The 14,403-nt window shown below is 38.3% G+C and overlaps 1 protein-coding gene across 2 annotated transcripts in view; it reads left to right on the top strand.

The window, feature by feature from the left end:
* TRAPPC3L (trafficking protein particle complex subunit 3L) overlaps positions 1-14,403 on the top strand; it is a 40,078-nt gene that overhangs the window by 3,776 nt on the left and 21,899 nt on the right. Inside the window, exon 3 of one of the 2 annotated variants that reach the window (XM_049654212.1) lies at positions 2,590-2,689. In XM_049654212.1, the coding sequence (XP_049510169.1) occupies positions 2,590-2,689 (100 nt within the window). Of the gene's footprint in view, positions 1-2,565; positions 2,690-14,403 lie in introns of both variants that reach the window. The other variant, XM_049654211.1, reaches the window with a different exon arrangement.

Raw genomic sequence — 14,403 nt, 5'->3', positions numbered from 1 at the left:
AATAAAACTCCTTCTAACATATAAATATATGCTTATATAAGTATAGACCATGTATGGAAGGATATGCAAAAAATTAATAATGGTGATTGCCTGAGAGAACTTGGAGACAGGGATTATGGGTAGAAGAGAGGTTTATTTTTTCCTATGTAGTGTTTTCATTGTTTGAATGCTTTTACCATTGTTATGCTTTACTTAAAAATATATTAAAGGGAGAAACCCACTTCTTCCTTTTAAAATAAAGTCCATTCTCCTTGTCTTCATTAATGGAGATTCCTTCTGTACAAATTCAGCCTTTAATTTTCTCAGAATAATTATATGACCATCAGATTATTGCTCAATAATAAAATATCTTTCAACCTTTTTGGAACCTCTTAATTATGGATCCTGAAAAGGACTCTAACTGGGCAGTGACTGGAAAACCTGTCCTAAATAGAAGATTTAGTTAGAAAGGTTGAAAGGGAAATCCAGCCTAGTTGAGCATTTTAGGGCTTCTAAAAAGGGCTCGTTGTGTTTTGAGGTGGAAAACAAAAAAGACAACATAAAGGAAAGCTTGAAAGGCTTTTTTTTTTTTTTGAACCATGGTTTCCCTCCTTTCTATGCTTATTCTTTTTCTATTGGAAAGCTCTTTTTTATTTTTTTGTGTTTATTTTGGTTCACATAACTTATTTTTCATTTCTTTTTAATTAATCAGGAGTACTTCCCAAGATAGTGTCTGGAATAGCGGGAGTTGCTTAACCTATTTACATTTAAGTCATACTTCAACACGTGATACGGTATTTCTGGAGTACACATCATTTTATGTAGCTTATGTTAAATTTACATTGTTTTGTGAAACAGATATAGAAAATGAAGAAACTCATTTGTCTGACTAAAAAAAAACATACCTTGATTAGCACTTGGTTACACAGTTTAACAAATATGAAATATGAATGAAATATTGAAGAATAAATTCTGAAAGTCTGTGGAAAGGCATTGCCTTAAGTAAAGCAATAATCCACATTTGGATTTCTTTAATAGCTTCTGCTGAAAACATCTGACATTTTAACTCAATATATGAACTATCTACAGAAACATACACTTTGATCAAAGCAAGATGTGTGTGTGTGTGTGTGTGTGTGTGTGTAGTGTGTATGTATTTGTGTGTGTTATATGTGTATGTGTGTAGTTTGTATCTATGTGTGTGGTATGGATATATGTGCATGTGTATAGTGTGTATATATGTGTGTAATATATATATACATATGTGTGTGTGTGTGTGTGTGTGTGTGTACACTTACTGTGCTGACTGTAACATTTTGGCCTTCTATCACCCCTCACTGTCCAAGGCTGTGTATATGCATAGAGATTAGAAAACGCTGGAAACACGCTGGAAACATCTTTTTATATACAGTACAACCATTTCTGTAAAGTATATATTCTGTTCTTCAAAAGTTTTTTTTAATGCGAACTTTCTAGCTAGAATCACAAAACAGTTTTCTCAGAAGGCAAGTAAGCCAAATTGAATATTTCTATCTACTGAGAAATACAGAGTGTCTCATAGACTTAGTGAATTAGTAAGCACTCTGACATTAAATCTGTCTCCCCCAACCACCCAGTTACCGATTATCCCCCACCAACTTTTAGGCCCTATGGAACAGACATTCCCTTTACACACCATGCTGTCTTTATCTTGGTGGGCCTTCTATTGTTGTGTTCAAATCATTTCACTTGTCTACGTACATGTGGTTGTGAAATTAAAAGACCAATTTTGTGCCTATTGGTTAGCAAAAGCAGCCTATTCCTTCTTATTTCCACCAGTAAGGTCATGTTTCCTCAGCTAGATAGAAAGTTCTCAGGTCTATCTTGTCGAAGGTGTCTGCTCAGCTACATACTTAGCTATAGTATGACATCTCAATAAGATGCCTTCAAAACTGTACTTGAGATGCTACCCAATCTATTCATGGTAGGGTAGAGCTAACAGATAATATGAATACTTTCTCCCAAGTCCCATAGGTTCAGTTTCCCTAGAATGAAAAATGAATTTTCTGAACATCACTTTATTTTCTTTTTGCCAAACTTCAGAGTTCTAACTGCAGAAACCTATGCTGGCAACAAAAATTGATTTTACTTTTCCCTTCTTCCTCTCCTTCCAGAGCCCATCCTGGATATGCCTGTTCCCTTACCATGATAACTATGCTAGGAGAAGAATGAACATCTAAGTACCATACCTGTAGCAGACAACAAGTTAGCTAGATCCTCGTTGGTTCCATCACCAGCTAGTGATGAGAAAGTTGCCAGTAAGAAACACTAGGCTACAAACACCAACTTCCCTTAACTTTAATCCACACTGTCAAATTTGGGCCAGACATACCTCTTCAGTCTTCTCTGTTTATAGGAAACTAGTTAATATTTCCCAGAGAAGTGCTTTGTGTTTCTGTGGTCTGTAAGACAAATAAAGAGCCTACTGTGAAATAGCCATTAGACTTGTCAAGTTTGCTTTACTTTGTTATCCATTTATGCAAGTGCTAAACCGATGACTCCATTCTCAAACATGGATAGAATTCACTACTTAAATATTATTTTCAGACCACACTCTTTCCTTGACCACAGGGGATATGGCATTGGAACACGGCTGGTGGAAGATTTTTTGGCTCGATCTTGTGTAAGAAGATGCCACAGTTACTCAGAAATTACAGACATAATTGCCCAGGTAAATGCATTTTTTGCCCTTTCAATATGTTTTGAGAAGCTTTGATTTGTACTCAGTTCTGTGGTTTTCTTCCCTGATTAGATAGGTTCTATCTGTATTCATCACTAGGTGCTAAGAGATTCTGATCGAAAAGAATTTTATTTTGGCACAGGGATAAAGCTATTGTGAACAGAGATAAATGCTTTTAGGCATTTAAGCATCTATAGATTTTTCTGAACACGTGGTGTGTGTGGAGTGTATGTCCCATACTGGGAAAAATGTTTTGAGAGGTAAACAAAAGGGAATGTAATAAGGCAACCTCATAATATGCATGCCCCAAATCAATTCCTTTGTATAATCGTTTTAGTGCATGGAGGAAGTGGTCTTTGGCTGTTTTATAGAATATTGTTGCAGCCATTTTATTTCCAAAGCAATGTTTTCCCAAGAGAAAAATAAAATTTCTAAGAACCTTTGCAGACCTGATACATAAGAGACAACTTGGAATCACCTAAGACTAGCTCAAATCTCTTAGATATAAGACGATATGGGAAATGCATCCTTAGCCAGAATCCCTTTAATCTGGAAGCCTATGGCTATTAACCTCGGGTTGTTCATTTGTGGGATACATGGAAAGAATACATGGGTATCAGATATTTGTAAGGTTCACCTCTGGGTTCTCACAACAGACCTGTGAATTCAGCCTCGTTCTCTTCTCTCCCAATCCTTAATATTATTGTACGTTGTCATACTGACTCTTCATGTGAGTGGCAATAATAGTTTTACATAGTGCTTTGTAATTCTAAATGCAGTTTTACGTATTTTTTTTGTCTTTCACACTTACATTATCCCTATGAAGTAAACAGAGTGGGAGTTATTCCCATTTTCCAGATAAGAAAACTGAGTTCCAGAAAGAATATGACAAAAATTGAAGATTAGTATATATTTTAAAAATGTAGGCATTCAAAAAACACAATCCAAATAAAAGATTTTTCCCACTTCTTGTTATAATTACTCTCATTATTTCATGGCTAGTGATCATGTGGTTGAAACTGAAACCCAGGTCTTCCAGTCTCAGTGTGGTGAGTTTATCACACAACTAAACAGTTCAAAAAATTCCCTTTCCATGTTTGCAGAATATAACTAAAGTGATAAAGCAGTAGTTTGAAAAATAAAATAACTTTTCACTAGGGCAAATGTATGGGCAATACTACAAAAATACTAGATGTTTTAATGAAAAATATTTGCACTATATAAATGTAGATGGTTGTGTTCTATTTCTGTAAGAATGCCATTGGAATTTTGATGAGGATTGCATTGCAAGAACAGATCACTTTGGATAGTATGGACATTTTAACAATATTAAATTTTTCAATCTATGAACATGGGCTGTCATTCCATTTGTTTGTGTTTTGTTTGATTTCTTTCATCAATGCAAGTCTTTCACCTCCTTCAGTTCATTCCTGGGTATTTTATCCTTTTTTGCTGCAATTGTAAATGGGATTGTTTTCTTAATTTCTTTTCTGGATAGTTCATTGTCAGTATACAGAAACTAATTTTATGTTGGTTTTGTATTCTGCAACTTTGCTGAAATCATTTCTTAATTCTAACAGCTTTTTTGGTGGAATATTTAGGAGTTTCTTGCATTTAAGATTGTATCATCTGTGAAAAGAGATAATTTTACTTTTTTTCTTTCCAATTTGTATGCCTTCTATTTCTTTTTCTAGCCTAACTACTCTGGCTAGGACTTCCAGCACTAAGTTGAGTAGAAATGGTGAGAGGAGGCATCCTTATCTTGTTCCTGATCTTAGAGGAAAAGCTTCCCGTTTTCTACCATTGAGTATGGCAATGGGGAAAAATTGTCTTCAATAAATGGTGCTGGGAAAACTGGCTATCCACATGCAAAAGAATGGAATTAGACCCTTATACCATACATAAAAATGAACTGAAATGGATTAAAATGTAAACATAAAACCCAAAACTGTAAAACTCCTAGAACAAAATAGGGGGAAAGTTTAGTGACATTAGTCTTGGCATAATTTTATGGATATGACATCAAAAAGCACAGGCAACAAAAACAAAATAAAGAAGTGAGACTACATCAAACTGAAAAGCTTCTGCACAGCAAATGATCAACAGAGTGAAAAGGCAACCATGGAATAAAAGAAAATATTTGCAAACCAAATATCTAATAAGGGGTTAATGCCCAAAATATGTAAGGAACTCCTGTAACTCTAGTTTAAAAAACTAGTAACTGAGTTAAGAAATAAGCGAGGAACTTGACTAGATATTTCTCCAAAAAAAAGACATTCAAATGGCCAGCAGGTATACGTAAAAATGCTCAGAGTCACTTACCATCAGGGAAATGCAAATCAAAACCACACTATCACCTCACCTCACCTCACCTCAGGTATATATTTGCATTTATATTTATATTTATATTTATATTTATATTTATATTTATATGCAACAAGTTTTGGGGAAGATGTGAAGATATTGGAACCCTCCACACCATTAGTGGGAATTCAAAATGGTGTAGCCACTGTGGAAAACAGTTTGAAACTTCCTCAAAAATTAAAAACAGAATTGCCGGGGCACCTGGGTGGCTCAGTTGGTTGAGCAGCTGACTTCGGCTCAGGTCATGATCTCTTGGTCCGTGAGTTCGAGCCCCGCGTCGGGCTCTGTGCTGACAGCTCAGAGCCTGGAGCCTGTTTCAGGTTCTGTGTCTCCTTCTCTCTGACCCTTCCCTGTTCATGCTCTGTCTCTCCCTGTCTCAAAAATAAATAAAACTTAAAAAAAAAAAAATAGAATTGCCATAAGGCCTGCCAGTCCCACTTCTGGGAACTTGTCCCCCCAAAAATTGAAACCAGGATCTTGAAGAGATTTTAGCACCCTTATATTCATTGCATCGGTATTCACAATAGCCAAGATGTGGAAAAAAACCTAAAAGGCAATTGACAGATGACTAGATTTAAAAAAATGTGGTATATACATACAATGGCATACTATCCAGTCTTTAAAACAAAAAAAGAGAGAGAGATTCTGCAAGTGAAACAACATGGTCGAAGCCAGACACAGAAAGACAAGCACTGCCTGATTCCACTTAGGTGACGTATCTAAAATATTCACATTCATAGAATCAAAGAGGGGAATGATGGTTGCCAGGGGCTGGAGGAGGAGGAAATGGGGAGTTACTAACTAATGGGCTCAAAGTGTCAGTCAAGCAGGATGAATGAGCTCTAGAGATCTGTGGTACAACATTTTACCCATAGTCAACAATAATATACTGTACACTTATAAATGTATTAAGAGGGTAGATCTCATGTTAAGTGTTCTGATTTCAATTTTTAAAAAGCTTAGAAGAAAGAGATCTGTTTGATATAAAACTAAGAACATATACAACATCCACTTTTCAAATATGTTTCCTGTAAACTTTTTGTATGTTTCTGATGTCCTGTAAATTCTTATCTGCTCTCCATCCTCAACAAACTGGGAAAAAATCCACTCCACTCCTATGCAAGATTCCTTCTTAACAATGAAGACAATATTTCATCACCCTTACCCTTCTCTGGTGCAGAGGGGTTGTCTCCTGGCCTTTGCAGTTTCCTTCGAGGGCCCAATTTTCTCTCTCTTAATCATTTTCACTTCTACAGCAAAATGTTCTCTTACATGTGGGAATGATGTCACCCAATTCACAAGCTTTTTAACACAGAGGAAGGGGCAGAACTTAGTTACATACTTGCCCACTGATGCTTTGCTTATAATTAGCAGCTTTCATTAAAAGGTCTGGCCTTCAGCAGCATTATCTCATTAATCCTTGTAAACTCTCCCGAGGGGAGGCAGGTGTCAAATGTTACAGAGTAGTTTTAGAGAGGAGTGGAGCAAGGGCAGAAGCAATTTACCAGTCTTATGGCCAGGGAGCATTGCAGGGTCAGGATTAGAACCTAAACCCTGTGATTTTTGTTTGGCTGCAAGCTCAGACAGACCATGCCTTTATCCAGAACACCATCCTCATCCTCGCGCGGACTCAGCGTCTGAACAATTAGCTTTAGGCCCAAAGTGCGCCATCTAGTGGTCTGAAAAGAAATCCCATGGCAGGCCAAATCATTGCTCGAAAAAGTCTGTAATCAGGCCTTACATTTTACATAAAAAAGAGATGCCAGGCTAATTCTAAAGTCACATTCCTGCAACATCAAAATGCATCCATTTTTAAAATATGATTTTATCATATACAAGTTACTTTTGTGGTGATTGCCTCAGCACTTCACACTTCAATTAAGACATATAATTTATAAAAATTGCCAGCAGCGTTGCAACATGATATTGCAAAACTTTAATGATACAGTGTCTTTCTTTAGAAAAGCTCAAAGTAGTTGCCACTTATTATTTCTTCCCCTTACAAGAGTCCTGTGAAGTAAAAACGGTATCTATCATTAGCCACATTTGACTGATGACATAATTCAGATTTAGGATGATGTCGTCGCCAGTTACATAGTCATAAAAGCCAGCTTACAATTTAATTTTTCTGAAAAAGAGGGAGAGAGAGAGAGAGAGAGGGAAGCAAACCATAAGAGACTCTTAAAGACAGAGAACAAACTGAGGATAGCTGGAGGGGAGGTGGGTTGGAGGCTGGGCCAGATGAGTGAAGAGTGAAGATTAAGAAGATTAAGGAAAGCGCTTGTGATGAGCACTGGGTGTTGTATGTAAGTGATGAGTCACTGAATTCTACTCCTGAAACCTATGCTGCACTGTATGTTAACTAACTAGAATTTAAACAAAAATTTGAAAAGAAACAAAGAATTTTTCTGATCTTATTCTAGTGCTTTTCCCAAAAATTGTTTCTTTAAAATGTACTTTTGAAGATTTTCTCCTGTTATGACGGCTGTTCTGAGAAAACTGAAAATGTGGAAATTGCAGTAGAGTTAACATGGCCGATTTTAGTTGTAGTGATGAAACATTGGAGCGTTTAAGTGTAATCTAACAGGCATAAATCTCTCAGTTTATTATGAAAGCAAGGCAAAAATACAGTTGTACCTTACTCTGGTCTAAGGTCTAAAACACATTTCCTTAGTTATGCAAAAATATACTTCATGGTTTCCAAATACATTCATGACAAATGTTTTATTATTAAGAGAAGTGAATTAGAGATTAATTTAATCCTTTACTTTTTTAATGTTTATTTATTTACTTTTGACAGAAAGAGAGAGAGAGAAACACAGAATCTGAAGCAGGCTCCAGGCTCCAGGCTCTGAGCTGTCAGCACAGAGCCCAACACAGGGCTAGAACCCACAAACCATAAGACCATGACCTGAGCCAGACTCAGACGCTTAACTGACTGAGCCACCTGGATGCCCCAAAACTTAATCCTTTAAAGTTAAGATGATCATAAAGTTTACACTTGGCAAGAGATATTATAACGTTCCCTTTGAAAAGTCACTTAAACACAAGAAGCTCTAATCCATCATCAGATGTAGAGCGATAGTCTAACCATACCCAGTGCAGTCGAGATTAAAAGATAAGGATCCACATCCTACTCAGCCACATTCCCAGTGTGTGACCCTTAGCAAGTCATGTTGCCGGTCTGAACCTCAGCTTCCATATTTATCAGGTGGGACCTCTTTCAGCTGTAGTTTTTCAGATTTTCAGGCTTTGCTTTCCCTCACCAAAATCTGGATGTGGAACTATAATCATAAATAGCTGAGTGTGATGGGTGTAGCTTCCAAAGCCTCCCTCAGAACATCCATACCGTCTAGTTATTGATGGTGTTTACAACTGCTTGGCTTAGCACAAACTCTGCCCATCAAAGCTGGGAAAGCTTTTTACTGTTAGGTCAGTGTCATCATGATGTCATTACAAAGGGTAGAAGGAATTGATAATTTTTCAGGATAAACATCACATCAGGGGTGTTGTCACAGTAAGATGAAATTTTTAGAGAAAAAAATATAATATATAAAAAATATAAAAAGACTTGTAAAACTCGAAATTCCAATCCTTAGATCAAAAAATTGAACCCTGATATATTGTCCTTGGAAATTCTGAAAAGTGAAAATGAGATCTTTTACTTTTAATACTATAAATTGATATTTACCTTAATTAAATAATGTGTGCAATGATTTTTTTTGGTGAGTGATAGAAAATCAATGAAATAATTGAAAGGAAGCATTCATAGGAGGCAATATAAGTAAGAATGCCTAAAGCAGGGAGGGAAATCTAAATGGTGAATGTTGTAAGCACAAACTCTAAGGCAAAAGGCTTAGGAATATAACCCAGAGGAACTTGAATGGCAGAAGGATTTTTTTTAACTGGACGATCATTTTATTTAAAGAAATTGGTTCATTTAAGATTAGAGTTGAGGCTATACAGAAAGGTTTTGGTAAATCGTACTGGCCTTCTTTCTTTTATCTTGCTTCTTATCTGAAGGCACAAAACCACCAAGGCTGCATCTATGCAAGTAATTCAAATATTTTGAAGCACAAAGCTCCCGAGTCAGTTCAGAATGGTGGCGGCTCCACGGCAATCTCCAATACAGATTTGTACTCAGAAGCACTGATGTTTTGCTTCTACGGGGACATACAAATGACTTTATTAGACACTTCCAGAGGGGTGTGCCATGGCTGGGAAGGTGGATCAGTGAAGGCCCCATCAGGAGACAGAAACCACACAATTGTTTCAATAAGGAAGGTTTAACATGAAACATTATTAACTATTTATAGAGTACTAGCTACTAAGAAAGGAGAAAATGCTAAAGAATATCCTGGGGCTGAGGGAGAATACCCAAAGAAAAAACACACTTTGAAGAGGGTCTCTCTTCCCAAGGCTGAGGTTCAAACATCTTTGGCGACATGTGATTGCAGCCCGTGGATGCTGAAAAAGGCCTCTGCGTTGTCAGGCTGAGATGGGTGGGTAGGGAATTATGGATCAAAACCAGTGAGCAGAAATCCCCCACTGGGGTGAAGGTGGACTGAGGCTGGCAGTGAGGAAACCTTGAAATCATGGCCAGAACTGAGAAGTGAGTGCCACTGGGTATACAAAGCACTGCCAGTCACCGTTTCCTGTAGGAGGAAACCAAGAAAAGGTGCCCCAGAGCCAGGAAGAGAAGTCTGTCCTCCCGCTGTGTCCCTAGAGACCCTTCTACTGGCAAAGGAGAAATGTTTGTGAGATCTATCTCCAGCATCACTAGCAGGGCAATGATGAGTCGGTTTGGAGCTGAGAGGCAATACTCTGACAACCAGCACAGAAGGCATGAGTCAGTAGGATTGTTACATACATTTCCATGGCTGTTGTTTACTTTGGTGGCTTCATGTTTGACCCATCCAAAAGGCTTGCCCACCCAGGAACTATTCTTCTAAGAAGCTGGCCAGTGGAAGGGAGATGTGATGAGAAGGGAAGCTGCATCCTTCTCCCAACAGGGTGCTGTCAACTTTTTGCAAATGGGGATGCAAAACAGACTGAAGAGCATCATTTTCAATATGCAAACATCTGAAATAAAGACTTTCCATTAAAACACTGAAAGTTATTAAATACAGCCACTGGTTCGTTACGAATTTCTCTCTAGCCAGATCTGTTCTCCCTCCCACAACTATGAAATCTACTCTCTCCATTTATTAGTGCTAAAAGTGCCATTAAATGACTTTGTGGGCCAAGGGCCCAGAATACGACTGCCTAATAACTTGTGCTCTCTTCTCTAGAAGTCCAAAGAAGTGAGATGCAAGGCACAATGGTGGATTGGCACTTCAGCTGCCACCCAGTGAAAGATGTAACGGGGTTTAGACTTACCCGCTGTGTTAGGGCTTCATAAGCTTCAAATGGACCAGGTCCATTTTCTGAAATATGCCAAAGGTGAAACTTAGTTTTCTTTGTAGGAGGCAAGAGTTGCAATCACAATGAGTAAACAAACATGACAGAACAACTTTGGAAAGGTAAGGGAATCCAGGAGTATCCTTACCTAGAACATTTTTATTGTGAAAAAAAGAGCCACATAAGTCTGAATTTTAGCTTAATGTTTTAGTCTGTGAAACACAATTTTATTGTGTTTTGTGCCTGCTGATCTTCCAAGAATTTGCTCTTGACCAGCTTTTTTTTTTTTTTGGTATATATTTCTATTCTCCATCTAACCGGAGCCAAAGTATTTTACAAAGAATGGAAATAATGTAGAGTTTTCTTGGGTTACTTTGATTTGACACTTGAGTGAAGTTATCTTTCATCTCTGGAAATTTTTATTTCCCCATCCTGTCTGTAAGCTTTTCAAAGGGAGGGATAATTTCAAAAATTCTTGGGGTTTGGCCCACGGTGCCATGGCAAACCAGTACATTGTAGACATTCATTAAGAATTGTCTAAATGAATTTGGAAAATATTCTAGATCTTTTCCCTCATGTGCACACTGCTGCTTCTCCTATTCTGTCCAGGAGAGGGCAGTGGTCCACATTCATCTCCAAATTAAAGCCTGCCTTCCATCCTGCCCTGATTTCTACTACCTGCAGAAGCTCTCTTACTTCAAACAATATTTACCACATACAAAATCCAGTGCTGTACTGGGTGTCATATGTGACTGATGGACCACGGGAATCTGCTCCTGAATCCAAGACTACACGGTATGTTAGCTAACTTAACAATAAATTATTGAAAGAAAGAAAGAAAGAAAGAAAGAAAGAAAGAAGAAAATGGCACATTAAGCCACAAACTAGAAAGAAAGAAAGAAAGAAAGAAAGAAAGAAAGAAAGAAAGAAAAAGAAAATCCAGTGCTCCAAAAGTGCCTGTGGCTCACCATAACCAATTTACAATAAAAAGATTAGAAGTGCCATGGGATCCTGGACAGGAAAATATTCTCATTAAATAATAGACAGTGAACGCATTTTGATAATTTTATTGAAAGTTTCATCCCCTCCCCCCACCCTGCTTACTTATATGACTGTAGAAAGTTTCAGGAGAAGGGAGAGATTCAGTCTTGCCCCTTTGAGGTCAATTGTGATTGCAAAATGCAAGCACTAAATAGATAATCAAATCATTAGAGATTACATTTTACATAATTTACTCAACAGGCATATATCACTTCCAGTTTATTATGAGGGCAAATAAAAAGTACAGTTATACCTTTCTCTAGTATAAAATCTAAAAAAGTCTCCTTAGTTGCACACACAAAAAATATACTTTCTAAACCCATTTATAAGATTTCATTAAGAGAAGTTAAAGAGAAAATTGAGCATTTAAGTAAATCATTTCCATTTATTATAGAAAGTATTTGAAATGTATCCTAAAACTCATCATAAAGCCAAAAATTGTGTTGAATGTTTGGGTTATGTCAGGTCATAGTGGTTGACTGTAATGATATTCTGGGACACACCAGCTGGCCCCATGGAAAAGCAGAAATCGGGAAATCCCTCAGTCTACCCTGTCATGTCAGTAGCAGGTATCTGTGGTTGCCTCCTCCGGTCCTCGTCATTTTGGTGACTCAACTATTCTCTGCTGATTTTGCTCTTCAGCTACCTGCTAACATCTCTCTATTCTTTATCTTCTCTCCACCTGAGTGACTCTGCTGCCTCAGGACTTCTCCTTACCCTCTTTTAGTCTCTCCTCTCTGGGTGTGTCTTCTGTGAGTCTCTGTGTCTCATATTCAAAGTCCCAAAAAGAGCCTCTAACCTGTCTTCTGTGAGTACAGACTTCATGCCACACGTCTTCTGTGGCCAAGCTGTGGACTGAGTGCCCAGGCTCTCAGATGCCCATCCTAGTCCATTATCTGTGATCAGAATGGCAGTGTAATGAGACACAGAGTCTGGCCATCCTAGAGAGCCCTCCAAGAAGGGGGTTGGGGTACGAAAAATGTTCTGAGATTTCCCCAAATGGGACAAAGCAATTGGCAAAGACCATATTCTTCCTGTCTAGGAAATTAGCAACATTTATTTATGAGTCTTACTTTACCTATGAACCCTGTGCTTGTGTTATTTGTCTTACTGATGCTGGTGTTTGTTTCCTTTATTCCAGAGGCTAGAATTCCTGTATAGAAGAGTATAGCAGGCTCCATTTAGCATGCTAACTATAAGGTATTGAAATAGAGAGAATTGTCTTTGTTATGTATTTTGCAGATAATAAGTAAGCAAACTTTAAAAAAAAATGCATCCTCTGGGAAGCAATCTGAGCCAAAACACGTTATTTGTTGAAAGTAAATATTTTAGACCATTAGCAAGAATGGGGCAGGGGGTGGGGGGGAGGTACATTTCTCAGAACAGTAAATTCAGAGGGAAGCTTCAGTGGATGGGAGCCAGCCAGATTCTCCTAAGCAAAATGATGTTGTGCTACAACAGACAGTATTAGGTTTCCTTTTGAATTTATTCTAAAGGAACCAATCATAAAAGTTTGTTCTGGTCCTTTAATCCCATGGGCCTTTTGCTTTTGTTTCTTTTTCTAAATCTTTTTCAGTTCCTTCTCTTGGCATTCTCTGTCTTTTCAGAAAATGTTACCAGATATGACCTGATTTTTTTATGTGAATAGGAAAACTGCCCAGGTGAAATTAACTTGAACCAGGCCATGCAAGACAGAGACATCAGCATATCTTAGGTTTTTTCTTTCTCTTAAAAACAAAACAAAACAAAACAAAACAGGTTTTATTCCTTATGCTTCTGTATTTTACTTTCCTTCCATTCTTTTTCCAGATTGTATGTGGCTTCCTCCATTTTCTAAACAATGTACAGGTTTAAAAGGAATACTTTCCCTAAAAGGCCTATTTCACAGTTCTGGGTGTAAGCCTAAGTGTAATGCACCCAGTACAATGCACAACACTTGAATTGTGTCAACATCCTGATTCTATGCACAAAATCAGGAGACTTTTCTCAGTCCTTTGAATGTTTTGGGTTTTTTTGACCAGGATGAAAATTTAGATCTCAGTTTTAAAGTTGCCTCCATTCCCACCCCCCCTTTCCCCCTCCCCCACCCGCCAACCCCCCACACCCCTGACACACTCTCCTCCTTCTTACACACAATTTGCTTGAAGGGATAGACTAAAAAATGCAGCCTGAATGGCATAGAACAGAGGGGAAACCTGGAACCTTTTTATTATTAGGCAACCCCTGCCCTTTGTTAAAATCTCTCATTGATGTGGAGGTCAGGTTTTTGCTCATGATCCTCTCAAAGGTGACTCATCTCATCAAGGCTGGGAGCACTTCACAGCCCCTGTCTCGCTGTCAGCATCACTCCGTGATATGCCCTGGCTCAGCCTTCTGCCTTCCAGGACACGGAATGGAAGCTTTGTGCTCCCCACACAGATGCTCATGGAGGGGAACTTCCCTTCAGCTCAGATCTGCTCCACCTCAGGCAACTCAACGCTGTGGGCAAGATAATCTCCAGACAAGCTGGATAATCTGGGCGAGAAGAGAGGAGAGGGTGAAGGGAGGCTACCACTGGTTTCACCTACCTCAGACACCCTATAGTTGTGGCTGTCAGTTCAAAGATATGCCCCCACCATCCTAAAGTATTTAGGTGTCTTGCCACTGTTTTATACTAGAATAATCTGTAAATAGATGTTTGAGAAGGTGGCCATGATTGTATGTGCATCCCACCTCCACCCAGAAAATTGAAGTGGGAAACTGAGGTCCTGGAATGGCAGAGTCCTCACAGTCTAGGTTGGATTTGGGACCCAGGCATCCTTCACCATGTGACCTGTATGGGGAGCGGATGGGGTGAGGAGAAAATGAGTGAAGAGCTCAGTAATTAATCCAAAGGGTCTGGACGGAACTGGAGAGTGAGT

This window comes from Panthera uncia, assembly GCF_023721935.1.
Source record: "Panthera uncia isolate 11264 chromosome B2 unlocalized genomic scaffold, Puncia_PCG_1.0 HiC_scaffold_24, whole genome shotgun sequence".
In the NCBI taxonomy this organism is placed as follows: Eukaryota; Metazoa; Chordata; class Mammalia; order Carnivora; family Felidae; genus Panthera; species Panthera uncia.
This window is presented reverse-complemented; position numbering and strand designations above follow the sequence as displayed.